Below are 17860 nucleotides of genomic sequence, written 5' to 3'. Positions count from 1 at the left end.
TTTTTTGAGCTAAAACTTGACACACACTAGGTACATCAGACTTGTTATTTTATATATTGTAAAAGAGTGTATAATGGGTCTTTTTTAAATTTCCCCATTATCTATTCACATGTGTTTGGCATGCACTGACTGACCTCGGTGTCTAGTTCAAAGAGTTCAGAACGGTAAGAGAAACAATTCAGCGATTTTCACTAGAGATGAAGACCACTTACAGAGCAGCACATGAGAGCGAGAGACTCAAATATATGAGACACTCTAAATTGACACACATACTGTATCAAAAGCTCTAAGCTTCCAGGAACTCAATGGGTTTTTTTCTGAAACTTAATGGGTTCTTCTCAGAAGTCGTGAAGAGAACAGCCTATTCTTTCTAGTAATGCCTGAAAGTGAATGTTTGCTTTGCTAAATATAACACCAGATCACTTCATTCTCGAAAATCCCCTCTTCATCAGAGTGTCCTGGCATGGGTATTGTACTACACCAAGCGTACAAAAAGCAGATCAATTGTCAGTTTTTCTTCTGGACTTTCTTTTGGATTATTTCTAGAGAGCAAACACTTGCTTTATCAGTGTTGTTCTCCCTATAGACCATTTTAATGTGTTGATGCCATAGGCCCATGAACATATCCTGCTTGTTGTTAAAGCGGTGGTCCCATAACCAACAACATTGGAATGTGAAAATAAGGGATATGCCCACCATAATAGGGGACTCCCCCGACCACCTTTAAAAATCCCGAAACTACTAAATATGCTCATTTGGAGTGGTTTCATTGTAAATAAACAGTTAAATGGTCCCAGACTTTTGCTCCGTTTCAAATCACGAGTAGAGAATCTTTTTGGGAAACAGCGTCTGTTTATCACTATGGAGTGCATCAGCTGACAGTCATGCACCTCTATATGACTGTTTTGAGGATTGCATATGAACGGGAGACTACACTTGTATTGAAAAGGAAGGGAATTGCGCCGTTTTTATGTATATTTCAAAGTTTTTTTGTGCCTAAACAAAGCGAAAGAACAGACTCTCATTTAAGAGCAAGAGGCGGCCCCTTGCGGTTCGGCTGTATGGGTTGCGTATAGGGAGGCTCGACTCTTTAATGTTTATTTGCCACCCTTCAGAGAAAGACTGAAAATACGGGAGAAATACCTTTACGGGATCATAGCAGGATAGAACTGTAAAATACAGGAGAATCCCGGGAAAAAAGGGAGGGTTGACAGGTATGGGTGGTCCACTACAATATCATGTTAAACTTTAGTTGATGTGTAATGTAGCTGTGTGAACATGAACAACATCTCTGAATGCAAGACGTTTAATCTTCACTGCAAAGGGGTACAGTGGAGTTACTTTAACAAAGCCTACTGGGAACGAAGTTTGGGGACTATAAACAAAAACATCCAGGTTAATGAGATCACAAATGCTTCAGATTATGCGCATACACCCTGCAAAGTAAAGGGGCGTGAAAAAAAAAACATTACCGATAAGTGAACTGTACCAAACTGATAAGTGGTATCGATAAAAGTAGTAATACCGGTAAAACCTTAACTAAACTCATCCTTAGCCGTGATGCATTTCCCTGTCACATGGAGCCGATTTACAGAACATTATGTTAGCTGACCAATCAGAGCCTCTTGAGGGCAGGCCTTTCAGAGAAGTTAGAATGTTAGCCGAGTAGCTTTATATAATCAAATTAGGATTTATGAAAAAATAATGTGATTTTTTACAAGTGAAGCATGAGCACACATTGCTTTGTCTCTTAAATAAAAAAATACACTCTGAATCACCCCTTTAAACTATTTTCTAACTGTAACAAGAGGCCATCCAATAATAAATTGACATTAAAACAGCTGTCACAACATTAGTTATCAATACGTCGACCTTTTTGGATTCTCAGAAACTATAAAAAAAAATAAAAGTAAAACAGGAAATACATTATAGGACCTTTTTTATTGTTTACATCCCTCAACGTGGATTTCAGGATTCATTATCATCATATGGGATGCACAGAATGTAAACAAAGCCACTGAAGCAAACAAATTGTGCATATTGTGGCAATCATTGCTGCGGAAAATAATCAATCACTGTCATGATTTTGGCCATCCCAATCAGTCAGACCAGAAAAAAAAACAATTACAGTATTATAGACAGCCAACCGTTATAACAAATCATGCAGAATAGAGTGTGTGTGTGAGTGAGAGAGAGAGAATTTCTTTCTTTTTCCAAACTGCTGATACATTAATATCAATGTTAAAACAGTTGTCAGCACAACATATACAGTTTTTCACCTTTAGTTGTAATTGAACAGTCAAATTATCTACCATATTATAAAAACCATAGTCCACGTTATAGGTGCAGTATCTACAATTTGACACCCAGTATGGTTTAAAAACACTATATCACAGTATAAAAACAGTATATTACTTAGTATTAATTATTTCCCACCTTAAATACTATAGTAATTTATAGTAAGTAATACTTACTATAGTATTTAATGTGGGAAATAATTAATAAAGTTTTTAGAAAATGAAGCCAATAAATAATATTCAAACGCTGGAGTAAAATATTAACAGTGTTAACAACATTTATTAAATGGAAAAAGATTTTTATTATATATAAACATGTATTATTATAGCTTATATATTAACTTGCTTTTATTTCCTGTTATAATGAATCGATTACATAAATGAAACCGGTCTGATTCAGATTGTTTACATATGTCCTCAGCCAGGCCAGCAAACGAGTGTCGCTATATGACTCTGTCAGATGAATAATGACTGATCATCTATGAGGACTGATAGAAAACGGTTCAGTCTATTATATTGAATGGCGATTGGAAACAATGTTCCCTATTTGCCCATCTGGATCGCCATATTTGAGAAATAGTACACACTATTGTTTATCTTGTACAATATTTATTAAAATATATTTAAAATATATTCATGACAATCTTCGAGAAGATGTTAAATACATTAGTATCTGTCGCAACCATATATGGTTTGCCTAGATTGTGTGTGCTGGATTGTGTGTGCTTGAAACCTGTGTGGGTCTGCGGGTCTGCAGCTGGATATTATTGGCCTTGGGTGGCAGAATAGTGAGGGTGGAAACCTCGAAACTTTTGTTCAACACTTTGTGTTTGGGCCGTGGAAAAAATAGCAGCTTTTGATGCACATCACTACAGCTTAAACATTATTTGTTTTTTGTTTATTTTGTATAACTGACCAACAAAAAATACATTAAAATCAAGACACACAATATATCAAAGAAAATTCGTAAAAAAAAAAATTTGTTTTAAAAAAAATAAAGATAAAAGATGAAATGAAAAGAGATTTTTTTTGTTCAACTAAATATGAAGTTTTCTTTGTTTCTTGTGGCTATTTTTTTTTTTTCCATCAACTGTACTTTTTTTATTATTGTCTTACGTAAGAATCCAAAGTAATTACACATTTCACTTTAGCACTTTGTCGTGGCCGTTGCAGCAAAATCATATCCGCTTGTCACGCGAAACAGCTTCCGGGTCTAAGCGCTCTATTCAACTAAATGGGGAGACTCATGAAAAAATTATGCTCGCAATATATATATATATATATATATATATATATATATATATATATATATATATATATATATATATATATATATATATATATATATATATAAATAAAAGTCCATGCCTAATATCCAATATCCATAAAGTGATTGTTTTTTTAATAAATTGTTAACATTTTGGTATTTGTGACGCAGCAAGCCCAGAGATTGTTTTGTACACTATGATTTTATATAAAATTAACTTTAATGTGTGATATGAATAAAAAGTGATCATACAAACAATCAAAAACAATTGGTTAAAAAAAGTGATTGATTGATTATTTGCCGGCACAAATGTTTGAGCATTTCAATGACTGTTCCACATGCAACATTAAATATAGTAGAACTGTTATTGATGCACCGTTTACAAACTACAAAGTCACCGCCAGTCTTTTGGAACAGTAAACCGTTCATCCCTACTGTAAAGGACAACTAATAAGGTCATAATCTAATTAAAGAGAAATTGAATTAAGACATGTGGAGTACGCCAATTTTAACTGCATTATTGAAGTGCATTATTAGATTAAGGCAAATAATTTGATCACTGATGTCAAAGTAAACATAGTCAGGGAGTACACTATACTCAAATGGCCTCCACAGTCACCAGATCGCAATCCAATAGAGCACCTTTAGGTTGTCGTGGAACAGGAGATTCGCATCATGGATGCGCAGCCGACAAATCTGCAGAAACTGTGTGAAGCTATCATGTCAATATGGACATGATATCCAACCTGGTACTAGTGAGGTGAACCTAATAAAGTGGTCGGTTTGTGTATACTGCTCAAAAAAGGAACACTTGAAGTTGCATTGTTGTTTAAGTGTTCCCTTTATTTTTTTAGCAGTATATTATTAGCAATTTTATATCGTGTCAGTTGATACTCTTTGTTTGTTTGTTTGTTTACGTCACAGATTTTAATGCAAGTATTGACTCCTTAGTCTAATAAACAACCCATACGCCTTTTAAACTAACTCAGAATGAATAATTCTTGGTTTGCCACATTTATAAACTCTGTTGTCATGTTGTTGCCCATTTGAAATGTAATTTACAGAGAACTCAAATAAATAAAATTGTTTACTCACGGTTTGCGATGCAGCCGTTAGCGTTACCAGATCCAGAAGGTTCTTCTTGCTGTCTCTCCATTACTCTTCCTTGTTCATAAAAGATACTGCAGGCAAATGCAACAACCATAAAAAGTAATCCAGGAGGCCATGAAATAAGCCATCCTTTTGTTGTTGATACTGAAATCTTCTGAAGTCTGTACAGATATGCAAAAAAGCTGTTTAAATCTGATGCATCAAAGCAAACGTTTTTCTTTGTTTTTTGACTCAAGCTGTGAAGTACATCAGAAAATGAATGGACATCTGAATACTGAATCCATTGTAACGAGCTCCAGTATGATTAATTTAGATTTATTTGCTTTCCTTGTCACGCTAATATCTGGTGTAGCCTACAGGTGTCAACCGTTAAACTGAATGAAATCAAGTGGTGGGCGGGGCTTATGGCGCTATAAAGCGTAATTATTTGTCAATCAGTGACTATAGTAAATATTGCTGTATTAAATCTATCAGTGTGCATAATTCTTATTATTTAAAAATTTGATTGTAGGTTTTGCCAGTAAAGAAATATACCTGGTTTAACTTGTCTGAAGACAGGAGTACCTGTCAATCAAAAGAGATACACCAATAGTACAAGGCCTAAAGAAATCAGATTTTTTGTCATAACCACACGTTTGTACTTTTTATGGTACTAATTTGCACCCTTGTGTATTAATATGGACAGCTATTCAAGAGTCTTAATAATAAAAAATATATTTAAACAACACTTGTTCTAATTGGTGAATTAACCTGAGACCTTGACAAAACATTTAAAGGAAAAATTCCCCCAAAAATGAAAACATGCTCATTATGTTCACACCCTCAGGTGCTTCTAAATTTTTTATTAAATTTCTTTCTTGAGTTCAGCATAAAACAAGCTATCCTAAAAAAAAACAAGCATTGAAATCAATAGTAGAAACCACAATATACAGAAATCAAAGGCTGCTGCTTTTAAAAATTCATCAAAATACCAATAAATATATATATATATATATATATATATATATATATATATATATATATATATATATATATATATATATATATATATATATATATTGTGTTCAGCAGACGAAACAGATGACGAACTATACCTTTAAAAAGTTTTACTGACTGGTGGAAAACTCGCCTATATATAGGCAAATATTCCTAAATTGGAAATCTGCGTACCCCTAAAATTAAAAGTAAATTAAAAGTAAATTAGGGACTCTGCCAGCTTGTTTTATAAAAAAAGAAAAAAAAACTCCAACCCTTTGATTTCTTAACTTCTTTGTAGATGAACCCCCCCCCCCCCCCCACACACACACACACACACACACATTAAAATTTTTATTATTAAATTTTTTAAATGTTTTTTTTTTTTTTTTTTGTCTAATTCTTTCAATAATCAGCACAACTTTTATGCTTGTGCTTTGCTTTTTATGCAATATTTTTGTGTGTGGGCTCGATTTGGGTTGGAATACGGGTAATGCTATGGTTGTTTACATGTATTCATCATTCGTATTCTGTCAGAAATAATATGCGAGCTGTCACTGGGGTGGTACCTTTTTAAAAAGGTACACATTTGTACTTGATGGGTCCATGTTGGAACCTCAATGTTACCTCAAAAGTATAAAATAGTACCTATAAATCTTAAGAGGAACACTTTTGGACTTTTTAGGTACTATGCACTCTTGAGTTATTAATATGGACCTTTTAGGTACACATTTGTACCATTCAAAAGTTTACCCAGTACCCAGTGACTGCTGGCGTACCTGTATTTCTGAGTGTATAAAACCAGCAGATTATACTGTATATTCTACAAGTCTTATAAGTCTTATTATTTACAGCTATTCAAGAGTCTTGGTAATAAAAATATATTAAAACAACACTTGTTCTAATTGGTGAATTAATCGTTGACCTTGAGAAAACATTTAAAGGAAAAAATTCACCCAAAAATGAAAACATCCTCATTATTTTCCCACCCTCAAGCGGTTCTAAATATTTTATGAATTTTTTACTTCAGCTGAAAAAAGTAAAACAAGATATTCTGAAAACAACAGAAAGGGGGGAAACAACCATTGACATCAATAATAGAAACAAAATACAGAATATAGAAGTCAAAGGCTGCTGCCTTCAAAAAGTCTTCAAAATGCAAAAAATATTTCGTGTTCAGCAGAAGAAACACATTTGAGTAAATGATCACTGAATTTTTCTATCTGGGTGAACTATCCCTTTAAAAAAATGTTACTGACTATCATGTGAGTGATATAAAAATAATATGTAGGATCATATCATAACACATATTTGTCGTATCAGTTTGATGTCAGGTTTGGCGGCTCTGGATGCCAAGTGTTCCAGTCGTCTGGGTCTCATCACGGTCTCTTATTACCTGTGGACCACGTTTCTGGCGGTGGTGGTGGGAATCGTCATGGTGTTGATCATTCATCCGGGTGGAATGGCACAGAAAGAGGACTCAGAGGACAGCGGAAAACCCATCATGAGCTCTGCTGATGCCCTGCTGGATCTCATACGGTGAGACTGAATTCATGCTCCTCATACGCTCCTATTAATAAAGCTTCTTCATTGGCTTCTATGGCAACAGCAAGAATCTTCAGCATCCATTGAAGCTGCTCCCTACATTGATGTTAATTTACATTTAGATAAACCTCACACCCCATGTTTGCAACCTTATTATTAGGGTCGTGAGTGTGAGAGTGTTTCCACAGTGGATTTATATGAAATGAAATGATGTTTTTAATCAAACAGCTGTCTTGTACTGATACTCCTTTAAACAATAGTGCACAATATAAACTAGAAAATGTCAGAATTCTCATTTTAAGTCGACGCAATAGCCTAGTGGTTAGCGCGTCGACATATGGAGCAGTAGCACGTCTGGGCATTCCGTGTTTGAATCGCGGCTCGAGGACATTTCCCTACCCTACCCCCCTCTCTCTCTCTCCAACTTTGATTCCTGTCTAAATACTGTCCTATCTACTAAAGGCAAAAAAGGCCGAAAATAAATCTTAAAAAAAAAAATAAAACATTTTAAAGGCTGATTTATACTTCTGCGGCAAACGCCGGCGTATGCTACGGCGCTGACGCATAGCCCTTCGCCGTGGCCGTCGGCGTTGCTGACGTGCACCTCTCAAAAAATGTAACTACACGTCGCATTGACGCGTAGCGTAAGCTCTGTGATTGGTCGGCTTGGTAGCGCTGATGAGTCTGGGCGGGACCGAGAGCCGCGTGAATGGTGTGAGCCTGATAAAGCGATTGTTTACAAGTGTGGAGTCCCGAGAAGGAGCTCCGGATGGAAAGTTTTGTTTTGTGTTTGCCTCATGGTTAAAGTTGCTGCACGTCCGCCGGTTCCTGCCTCAAAATGAGCGAGTTTGAGCCACTTGTACATCCCGGAAGTGTTCAGGAAATGCAAAACAACAGCGAAGAAACTCGACACAGAGGAACATTTACACCTCACTGCCCACTAGCGTTTCGGAAGTGTTAATGCAGACCAACAGAGACAGCGTGCAGAAGTATAAATGCACAGCTACGCGCATTGCATGCGCCGTGGGTTACGCCGGTCACTTGACGCAGAAGTATAAACCAGGTTTAAGTCAGCATGAACTAGAAGTTGCGACCGTTTTTTTCACTTTGTGACCATAGACTGTAAAAGATATAGATGTAGTACCAATGACATCACCAATAGGTTTCTGAAGAGCGCTAGTGAAGCTACAAGTTGGCATGGCCAACCATCACCAATTTGTTCACGCGTCATCGCACCAACCTGGGGTTACCAAATAAGTGCAAAGAGGTAGAGCGTGAGCGGCGCTACAGAAGCTTGCTAGTGTGACGGTCTTGCCTAGGCTGTCTTTTTACTGCACACTGTACAATGGAGACAGACAGCGCGTGTAAATAGTTGCTGGGTTATAAAGAAAATGACCAAGTCCACAGCAATGCTTCGTTAACTCTGCTCTGTTTTATTTAAAACAGTTTTATATATTTTTTATATGCCTATGAGTTCTTTTTTACTTTGTGATCGTATAGTCTGAATATGAAAAACATAACACACTTTGAATTTTAAATGACAAATCAATGAATCACAATACTCAATGTACAATCACTGAGTAATACAGAGCAATACAATTCAACTCCAAAAGAAAGGAAACTTCCCCACCTAATGGAGACGTTTAGCAACTTGTTTTGAGTTAAAAAAAAAAAAAGAATTACAAACATTTAATTTATTACATTTCACAACATACCTGTACAATGGAGACAGACAGCGCGTGTAAATAGTTGCTGGTTCATAAAGAAAATGACCACTTCTATTTGAAACACAAGACAAATCGATTACAATCAGGCCTCGTTATATAAACGCGTTATAAACTCAAGATTGAGCAACACACTTGACGCCAAACACAATTCAATAGTGTCCCAACATATTTATTGAAACATTAAGTCACATTAAAGCTAATATTTATGTGCTTTAAACACTTATTAATGGTCATTTTTCACCCGGGAGAAACGTGCGACTTACCCACAGCAATGCTTCCTTAACTCTGCTGTGGACGGTCTCTACTCAACGCACTTATTACACCACGCACACTCTAGAGGGCGCTTTCCCCATTTAGGCATTAATTTAACACACTTCTTTGCTCTGTTACACTAGCATTTTGCTTAGACTGGCTTTTTGTTGGCGGACGCTTAATATTTCATTATCTGCTTATCCGTTTGTGTTCTGACCACATGAGCTCGGTTGTGCACTCTATCAATAAAGTGTTTAGACGTTGTAAAATACCTTTGTAATAGGTTGAGCTACTAAAAACACAAATTACTTCAAAACACTTCAAATATAGTGTGTGTGAGTAAATGCGAGACTACTGAAGGAATCCAGGCATAACACTGTATGACAACGCTTCAGATGACTGTTCTAGAGCCTACAGCTAATCAATCTGTCAGATTCTAGAGTGCTTTACAGGTCTAAAGAAAAATATAAATGATAAATTATCTTAAATAAAGCAAATATGTTTATGGAGATGGTATATAAGTATATAATTTCACTCACCTAGGAAAAGGAGGCCATGTGAATGGTTTGCACAATTAAGTGCACACAGCATGCTGAATGTAGCGGAGTGGACGAAGCTAAGGTGGGAGACTAAGGGAAGCTAATGGCTCGTTTCCACTGACTGGTACAGTACGGTACGGTTTGGGTCGGTACAGGTCACCTTTATCAGGCTTGCGTTTCCACTACCTAGGGTACCCTTTAGGTGGGCGTGGTGTATGACAGAAATTTTCAGTCGCATCATTCTCGCTGGAGGAAATGTCTACAGTAAAGCTGTACGTGTCGCTCACATATCAAATGAGAAACTCTTCTCACAAAACAGACATTTTATACACATAAATACTTATGTATAAATGTTTATTACTAACTTTTCTATGAACATGATTTGATTATAACTGCAGAACAATGACAGTGCAAAATAGCCTACTGTAACGTCTGTAATTATATAAAATAAATAAATAAATGAACATTTAAGAACATATACAGCCCCTTACAGTCTCCGATATGTTAACAACTACAGAAAAACTACACGCAGCAGACATTTAGTCCTTATTTATATGTTTATATGTAAATAATAATCATTATTATCCCTGCTGGAAACAAATGCAGCCAATTCATACTGTATATTGAATTGAAGGTCATTGTATTTACAATGTAATGCATGGTATTTATTGTGCTCAAGGCCATTTAAAACACCCTCATTCATTCACGTGTTCTGATTAAGGAGGATTGTTGGCTTTAATCATTTCTTTCTTTGAATAACTTCACTTAATTGAAATAAAATCAATGTTTACAATGCTTTGCAATGCCACAATTCATTCCAGTCCACTCATACATAATATGGAATCGTTTTTTAACACTTAATAAGTCCTTTTGTTAAAGAATATTTATCAAATAACTCGCCTCTTTGTTTCTATGAGATGTTCTGTAGAGCTTCTTACCAAAAGTAACCACGAAACTAAGCTTAACAATGCATAACTTTGTTACAATTGCTGAATAGACCAACAAACATGATTAAATAACGAATAAAAAAATTTGTAAATAATAATGAATAACTTAAAAATAAATGGCTTGTAAACAAATGATTAAACAAACACATTATTAAATAAATGGTTAATAAATTATAATTATTTTATAGTTATGTTCAGGGCTTGACATTAAATTTTTTGGCCACCAGCCAGTGTTGCTAGCAGTTTTCCAACAATAATAGCCGCTCAGCATTTTTACTATAGCCACATTTTTTTTGTTGGGAAAATATTTTGTATATGCATGAATATGACTTTGACATGCTAAAATTACTTGTTTTAGATTTTGTGTTTTGTCCACATGCCTCCCTAATTCATTTCACATTTTGTGAATTTTTTTTAATGTGTCAAACAAGCTAAATATAGCGGTATACACTGTAAAAAATTATTCAAAGATGATTCCTTGGATTTAATAAATTATTTTAAGTTAAGTGGTTGTAAACAATTTATTTGGGTTGAATTTAAACAAATTGATTTGAACATTACTAAACTTAATTTTTTTGATTAAATTCAACCCAAATTAATTATTTGCAACAATTTTGCAGACATTATTTATTTCAATGCACTATACTTTTTATTTAACAAATCATTTCTTTAAAAAAATAAAATAAAAAAAATTGACTTAAAAAAAATATTGTCATGTATCAAAAAAATGCACAGTAATCTGTCCTGGCTAAAGATCTCAGATCACCAGTTAACTATTTATAAATGAAGATTTAATCTTATATTAAAGCAATGTTGTTGTAAAAAAATATAATTAAACTATATAGACAAAAATAACCGTAAGCAAAAGGAAGTAGGTGAAAAACATACTGTGTGATAATGGAAGGATGATCACACGGTTAAGGTCAATTAATAATCTGTTCAAAGCGAAAGCAACCGGTGCTGCTTACAAAAATACATATTTGGAGCTCTTGAAAGCAGCAAGACTGTGGGTGCATTAGCATAACTTTTTGTCTGATCTATATGAAAGAGAACTGATCAGTTGTATTCCAGGCACGGTTGCTTCAAGCAAGGAAACAGTCGCACGCATCACATTAACTCATAGCGCGACTGATCACCCTTTCATTCCAGCCTGATCTCACGAGAAAACGTAAGTATTTTACGTTTTGTCAGTTTAGTGGCTAATTTGTATGAATTCATACGAGTTCAGTCGTTCGAAATTCTACAATTTTAAAAAGGAGGCCTGGCACCTAACCCCACCCCTAAAACCAACCGTCATTGGGTGATGAGCAAATCATACAAAATTGTACGAATTAGATTAGTAGAATACATACTAATTAGCTACTAAATCAAAAAGTAAGGAATTGCCGTGAGATTGTGTTGCTCATTCAGTATTCACCTGCTTTCTGTTGCTCGCGCGAATGCAATTATTTTTTGTTAGTCGTGCTGTTTCTTGATTCTACAATTACATTTGCACGCATATTCGGTCATCCTTATAGTCGAATCCTGCTTTTAAGAAAAGCACAATTTAAAAAGTATTTTTAACCAGCCAAAGTGGCTAGTGAGAGTGACTGTCTAACCTGCCGGAGCTGAAATCTACCCACATTTGGCGGGTGTTAATGTTAAGCCTGGTTATGTTGCAATGTGATCTAATTGTGAAGGGTCCAAAAAGAATGCATGTGATTGGTGTTTGATTGACGGAGGTGAGAACTCAAGGTCACATGTGGCAGAATGTACCTCACATTTGTTTGTACAGAAATAAAATAAACAGATATGCAAAATAAAAAAGATTTGATACAGTGATACACCTAGTAAGTCTATGGGCTCTGTTTTTGTTGATCCATGCGCAAAGTGCAAAGCGCAAAAGCAATTATCGTGAGTCGGAATCCACTTTTGCTAATTTAAAGGCGGAAAAATCCGCTTTGCGCCACGGTGCATGGTCTAAAAGGGTTGAGCTTATTCTCTTAATGAGTTATAGGTGTGTTTTGAGAATAAACCAATCAGAGTTTCATCTCCCATTCCCATTAAGAGCCAGTTGCATCGCGCCATAGCGCATTTGCTATTCACATGACGACTTTGTAAGTGGAAAAATTGAACGCTTCACTAGTAAGAAAACAGTTAAACAGAGCGTCTACAGCACGAGAATGAGAAATAAGGCACCTTATTACCTACTTTCACTTTCACTCTCGTGGATAGGGAAACATTGTACGCAAAGACAACAATTCGCTTATAAATAATTAATTTCATTTGTTAAGCGCAAAGATTTGATTCAAAACTGTTTCTAAATTCAGTTCTAATTTCCAGCAAACGAATAAATGAACAATAATAACCAAGTGTGCTCAAACAACTAGTTATATCCAAATACACATGATGTGCCCCATAAAGTCTAAAACCTGACAGTTGGGCAAATCTAAGCTTGTTTTTAATAAAACAAATATAAATATGGATATAATAAATAATACTGCTAATAATAATAACATTATACAAAAACAAATTGTCATGAATGAACTGAAAAAGCCCCCCCGAGATAAAGGCATGAAAGTATGTTTTTTATATTTATGTAGGCTAGAAAATTATATATTTTGTAATATTTTTATCCTTTATATTTATATCCTATAGGCTATATATCCTTATTATATCCTATACATATCCTAAATATTTTAATTATTTTTCATTTGTAAAGATATTTGCATATTGCTGTACACCCTGTCTTTATTAAGCAATGTGTAAGCGAGGCGCACAACTAACGCGCTCTGCACTGGACTATAGACTGGCTTTGATTTGATCTATTTGAACTTTCTATTATAGTTCCTCAAAATAGCAACGCGCCAGCAATGCGCCTTAACACGCCTCCTTTTTTAGACCAGAACTCCTATGGGCGCACATATGAGCGCAAATTCATTTGCTATTTAAACAGCGTGCTGCAAAACGTCAAAACGACTCTTGCGCCAAGCTGAAACTAGCAAACAACAATTGCATCGCGCCTTGCGCCACATTGCGCCGGGTGAATGATAGGGCCCGATGTGTGTGTGTTTTGAGAAGATCTCTCAATCTCTCAGCTAGCTGATTTCAGATTCCATTGCTTCATAAATCATAAAGATAACATGCAATGAAATAGTCATCTACAATCCCAGAGTAATGAACACTGACTTCATTAGACTGAAAACCATCATCCGCTCTCACTCTCTTTCTCTAATAGCTATAAAATCAAAGCATTAATTACCCAGAGCAAGAGAGAGAAAGTGCGTGTGTGTTTGTTTATTGAAAACATTAGCATGAGCTGTAATTAAGATGCTTAATTTAGCGTAGAGAATATAAGAAACTGATAGAAAATGACATATCGAACTCATGTATCTACAAGATGACATATTGAATGTGTTTACAGCCACAGATATACTCAATACTTAATAAGAATGACTGCAGGATCCTTCGCAAACAAAAGTGGTCAGTGGGTAAAATACAGTTGAAGTCAGAATTATTAGCCCCCCATTTTAATTTTTTTCCACTGTGTTTTGTTTAACGGAGAGATTTTTTTAAATAATTTTGTCCTTAAAATGGTGTTTAAAAAAACTGGTTTTATTGTAGTTGAAATAAAACAAAAAAGACTTTCTCCAGTAGAAAAAATATTATCAGACATGCTGTGAAAATTTCTTTGCTCTGTTAAACATCATTTGGGAAATATTTTAAAAGAGAAAAACATTTAAAGCGGGCTAGTAATTCTGACTTCAACTGTAAGTATTGAACATGTTGTGATCTCTCCTGGTAAATATGTTCCTATGGAGCTGTTTACATGAAATTGACCTTAATTTTAGTTTTTAAGAAGTTTAACACTTCATAATAAGGTTGTATTACACAGAAAGAAATGACTTTTTGGTGTGGTAAAATCTAGTAAACTTACTCTCATCATTTTAACTTGTAATTTTAAGTAATGTAATATTAATTGTCAAGGATAACTTGAGGATAAATATTTACACATTTACTTCATTCAAAAAATGAAACGAGAGGAAAGAGCCCCTATTATACGTTAATAAAAGGTGTTATTTTGGTTGTAAGGGTTTCCAACAGCAAGGCTGATATGCATGCAAGGTCAGAAAACACTTTCATTGTCTGATAATATGCATTTATTTTACCTAATGACTCCCTTATGATTCGTTCAGCGATTCATTTGTTCCCAATCCCCTCCTTAGCGCAAAGCTAATCAGCACTGATTGGACCAATGACAGTCTGTTGCGATTGGTCGACAGCATTCAGCGTGAGACAGGGTGAAATGCCCACCACAGCGTATCAACATTTTTGAAGTAGTCAGAGTGAAGAGTGTATGTGTGAGCATACCTGCCAACACTCCTGTTTTTTCCAAGGGGTACTCACTGCAGAGCCACTTGGGCAGAGCTGAGCTCTAGCAAGGGGGAGCTTGAGCTCCATCTCCACCTTCCTTGCACTTCTTCTACAAGTGATGCCACTAGGCATTGGCGTTGGGGTTAGGGATGGGGTTGGTGTACACATTAATACAGCTTATACAGATATCCTAAGTTGGGAATTTTCCGGGGGACACAGAGATGAATTGCGGGAGGTTGCGGGAGAGTGGGTGCCTGAAGAGCGCGGGGAGTGGGGGGGTTGGAGGGTATCTCAAGAGCTGTGACATATCTGAAAAGCGGTGGGGGCGTGTGTGCACAACTTATCTGAAGAGCGGTGGGGGCGTGTGTGCACAACTTATCTGAAGAGCGGTGGGGGCGTGTGTGCACAACTTATCTGAAGAGCGGTGGGGGCGTGTGCGCGGGACATATCTGAAGAGCGATGGGAGCGTGTGCGCGCGATGTACCTAATGAACGGTGGGGGTGAGTTGCACACGACGTACTTGAAGAGCGGTGGGGGTGAGCTGCACACGACGTAGCTGAAGAGCGGCGGGGGTGAGTTGCGCGTGACGTACCTGAAGAGCGGTGGGGGTGAGTTGCACGTGACGTACCTGAAGAGCGGTGGGGGTGAGTTGCACGCGACGTAGCTGAAGAGCGGCCGGGGTGAGTTGCGCGTGACGTACCTGAAGAGCGGTGGGGGTGAGTTGCACATGACGTAGCTGAAGAGCGGCGGGGGTGAGTTGCGTGTGACGTACCTGAAGAGCGGTGGGGGTGAGTTGCACACGACGTAGCTGAAGAGCGACGAGGGTGAGTTGCGAGTGACGTACCTGAAGAGCGGTGGGGGTGAGTAGCGCGCGACGTACTTGAAGAGCGGTGGGGGTGAGTTGTGCGTGACGTACCTGAAGAGCGGTGGGGGTGAGTTGCACGCGACGTAGCTGAAGAGCGGCCGGGGTGAGTTGCGCGTGACGTACCTGAAGAGCGGTGGGGGTGAGTTGCACGCGACGTAGCTGAAGAGCGGTGGGGGTGAGTTGCGCGTGACGTACCTGAAGAGCGGTGGGGGTGAGTTGCACACGACGTAGCTGAAGAGCGCCGAGGGTGAGTTGCGAGTGACGTACCTGAAGAGCGGTGGGGGTGAGTAGCGCGCGACGTACTTGAAGAGCGGTGGGGGTGAGTTGTGCGTGACGTACCTGAAGAGCGGTGGGGGTGAGTTGCACGCGTCGTAGCTGAAGAGCGGCAGGGGTGAGTTGCGCGTGACGTACCTAAAGAGCGGTGGGGGTGAGTTGCACGTGACGTACCTGAAGAGCGGTGGGGGTGAGTTGCACGCGTCGTAGCTGAAGAGCGGTGGGGGTGAGTTGCACGCGTCGTAGCTGAAGAGCGGCAGGGGTGAGTTGCGCGTGACGTACCTAAAGAGCGGTGGGGGTGAGTTGCACGCGACGTAGCTGAAGAGCGGCCGGGGTGAGTTGCGCGTGACGTACCTGAAGAGCGGTGGGGGTGAGTTGCACATGACGTAGCTGAAGAGCCGCGGGGGTGAGTTGCGTGTGACGTACCTGAAGAGCGGCCGGGGTGAGTTGCGCGCGACGTACTTGAAGAGCGGTGGGGGTGAGTTGCACGCGACGTAGCTAAAGAGCGGTGGGGGTGAGTTGCACGTGACGTACCTGAAGAGCGGTGGGGGTGAGTTGCGCGTGACGTACCTGAAGAGCGGTGGGGGTGAGTAGCGCGCGACGTATCTGAGGAGCGGTGGGGGTGAGTTGTGCCTGATATACATCAAGAGATGGAAGGGATGCAGTGGAGACTATTTAAGGACCAGGCGGGAGACGCGTGATTTCCAGGAGATTATTATTCGTTTGTGGGCATCCGGGAGTCTCAATGCATTTGCAGGATACTCCCGGGAGACTTGGGATGTCTGGCTTATAGGAGGAGGAGTTGGAGCTCCCCCTCATTGGAGCCCAAGTGGCTCGGCAGCGAGCAGTGTCCCGAATCTCCCGGGGGTCTCCTGTATTTCAGATCTATCTCTCGCCACATCCCGTTTGTTATTTATACCAGAAAACTCCCGTAATTGCCCGTAAGTTAGTTACCCTTATGAACTGTTGTATGTGATGTTGTTATGCACCCTTATGTGATGGCCACTCCAAAAAACATTCACTCTGTTGTCCTTAAAGCACATTTGATCTAATTTGGCAGTATGCTTAGGGTCATGGTCTGTTTGGAAGACCCATCTGTGGCCAAGTTTTAATTTCCTGGCTGATGTCTTGAGATGTTGCTTTAGTATTTCTACATAATGTCCTTTCTTCATGATGCCATCTATGCTGTGAAGTGGACCAGTACCTCCCGCAGCAAAACAGCCCCACAACATGATGCTGCCGCCCCCATACTTCACAGTTGGGATGGTGTTTCTAGGCTTGTAAGCTTTCCCCTTTGTCCTCCAAATGTAACACTGGTCATTATTGCCAAACAGTTCAATCTTAGTTCCATCAGACCACAGGACATGTCTCCAAAAATTAGTCTTTTACCCAGTGTCATTTAGCAAATTGTAATCTGGCTGTTTTGTTGATTCTGGCTTGTTGATTTTTCCCATGTTGTTACACAAGGAAGCAGTGTGCTTAAGGTTTTCCTTAAATACTACTCTACAGTTGTGCCTCTGATTAACTCAAATGTTGTCAATTAGCTAATCAGAATCTTCCAAAACCTTGACATCATCATCTGAGCTTTTTCAGAGTCAGAATAATCTTAATGTACTGTATGTAAACTTGACTTTCAAGAAAAGTTGTAACCATTTCTCAAAAAATCTCTCTCTCATTATTCTGCTATTAAGCAGAACAGAAACAAACGTG

General features: G+C 38.1%; 2 protein-coding genes across 14 annotated transcripts in view; one reads left to right on the top strand and one right to left on the bottom strand.

The window, feature by feature from the left end:
- The window catches only part of shisal2a (shisa like 2A), a 211063-nt gene extending 205510 nt beyond the window's left edge, over positions 1–5553 (bottom strand). For 6 of the 12 annotated variants that reach the window (XR_015524002.1, XR_015524003.1, XM_087307813.1 and 3 more), the window contains exon 1: positions 4660–5553. Coding sequence is in view for 5 of the 12 variants with exons in the window: in XM_087307813.1 (XP_087163939.1) it covers positions 4660–4768 (109 nt within the window). In the remaining 7 variants the exon portion in view is untranslated. The remainder of the gene's footprint in view (positions 1–4659) is intronic. The other 6 variants (XR_015524004.1, XR_015524005.1, XM_087307815.1 and 3 more) reach the window with 2 other exon arrangements.
- The window catches only part of slc1a7b (solute carrier family 1 member 7b), a 149410-nt gene that overhangs the window by 91064 nt on the left and 40486 nt on the right, over positions 1–17860 (top strand). For both annotated transcript variants that reach the window (XM_087304981.1, NM_001190760.1), the window contains 1 exon segment: positions 6973–7188. In XM_087304981.1, the coding sequence (XP_087161107.1) occupies positions 6973–7188 (216 nt within the window).

Source organism: Danio rerio, chromosome 23 (genome assembly GCF_052040795.2).
Source record: "Danio rerio strain M-AB ecotype USA chromosome 23, GRCz13ab, whole genome shotgun sequence".
In the NCBI taxonomy this organism is placed as follows: Eukaryota; Metazoa; Chordata; class Actinopteri; order Cypriniformes; family Danionidae; genus Danio; species Danio rerio.
Note: the sequence above shows the minus strand (reverse complement) of the source record. Positions and strands in the feature narration are given on the sequence as shown.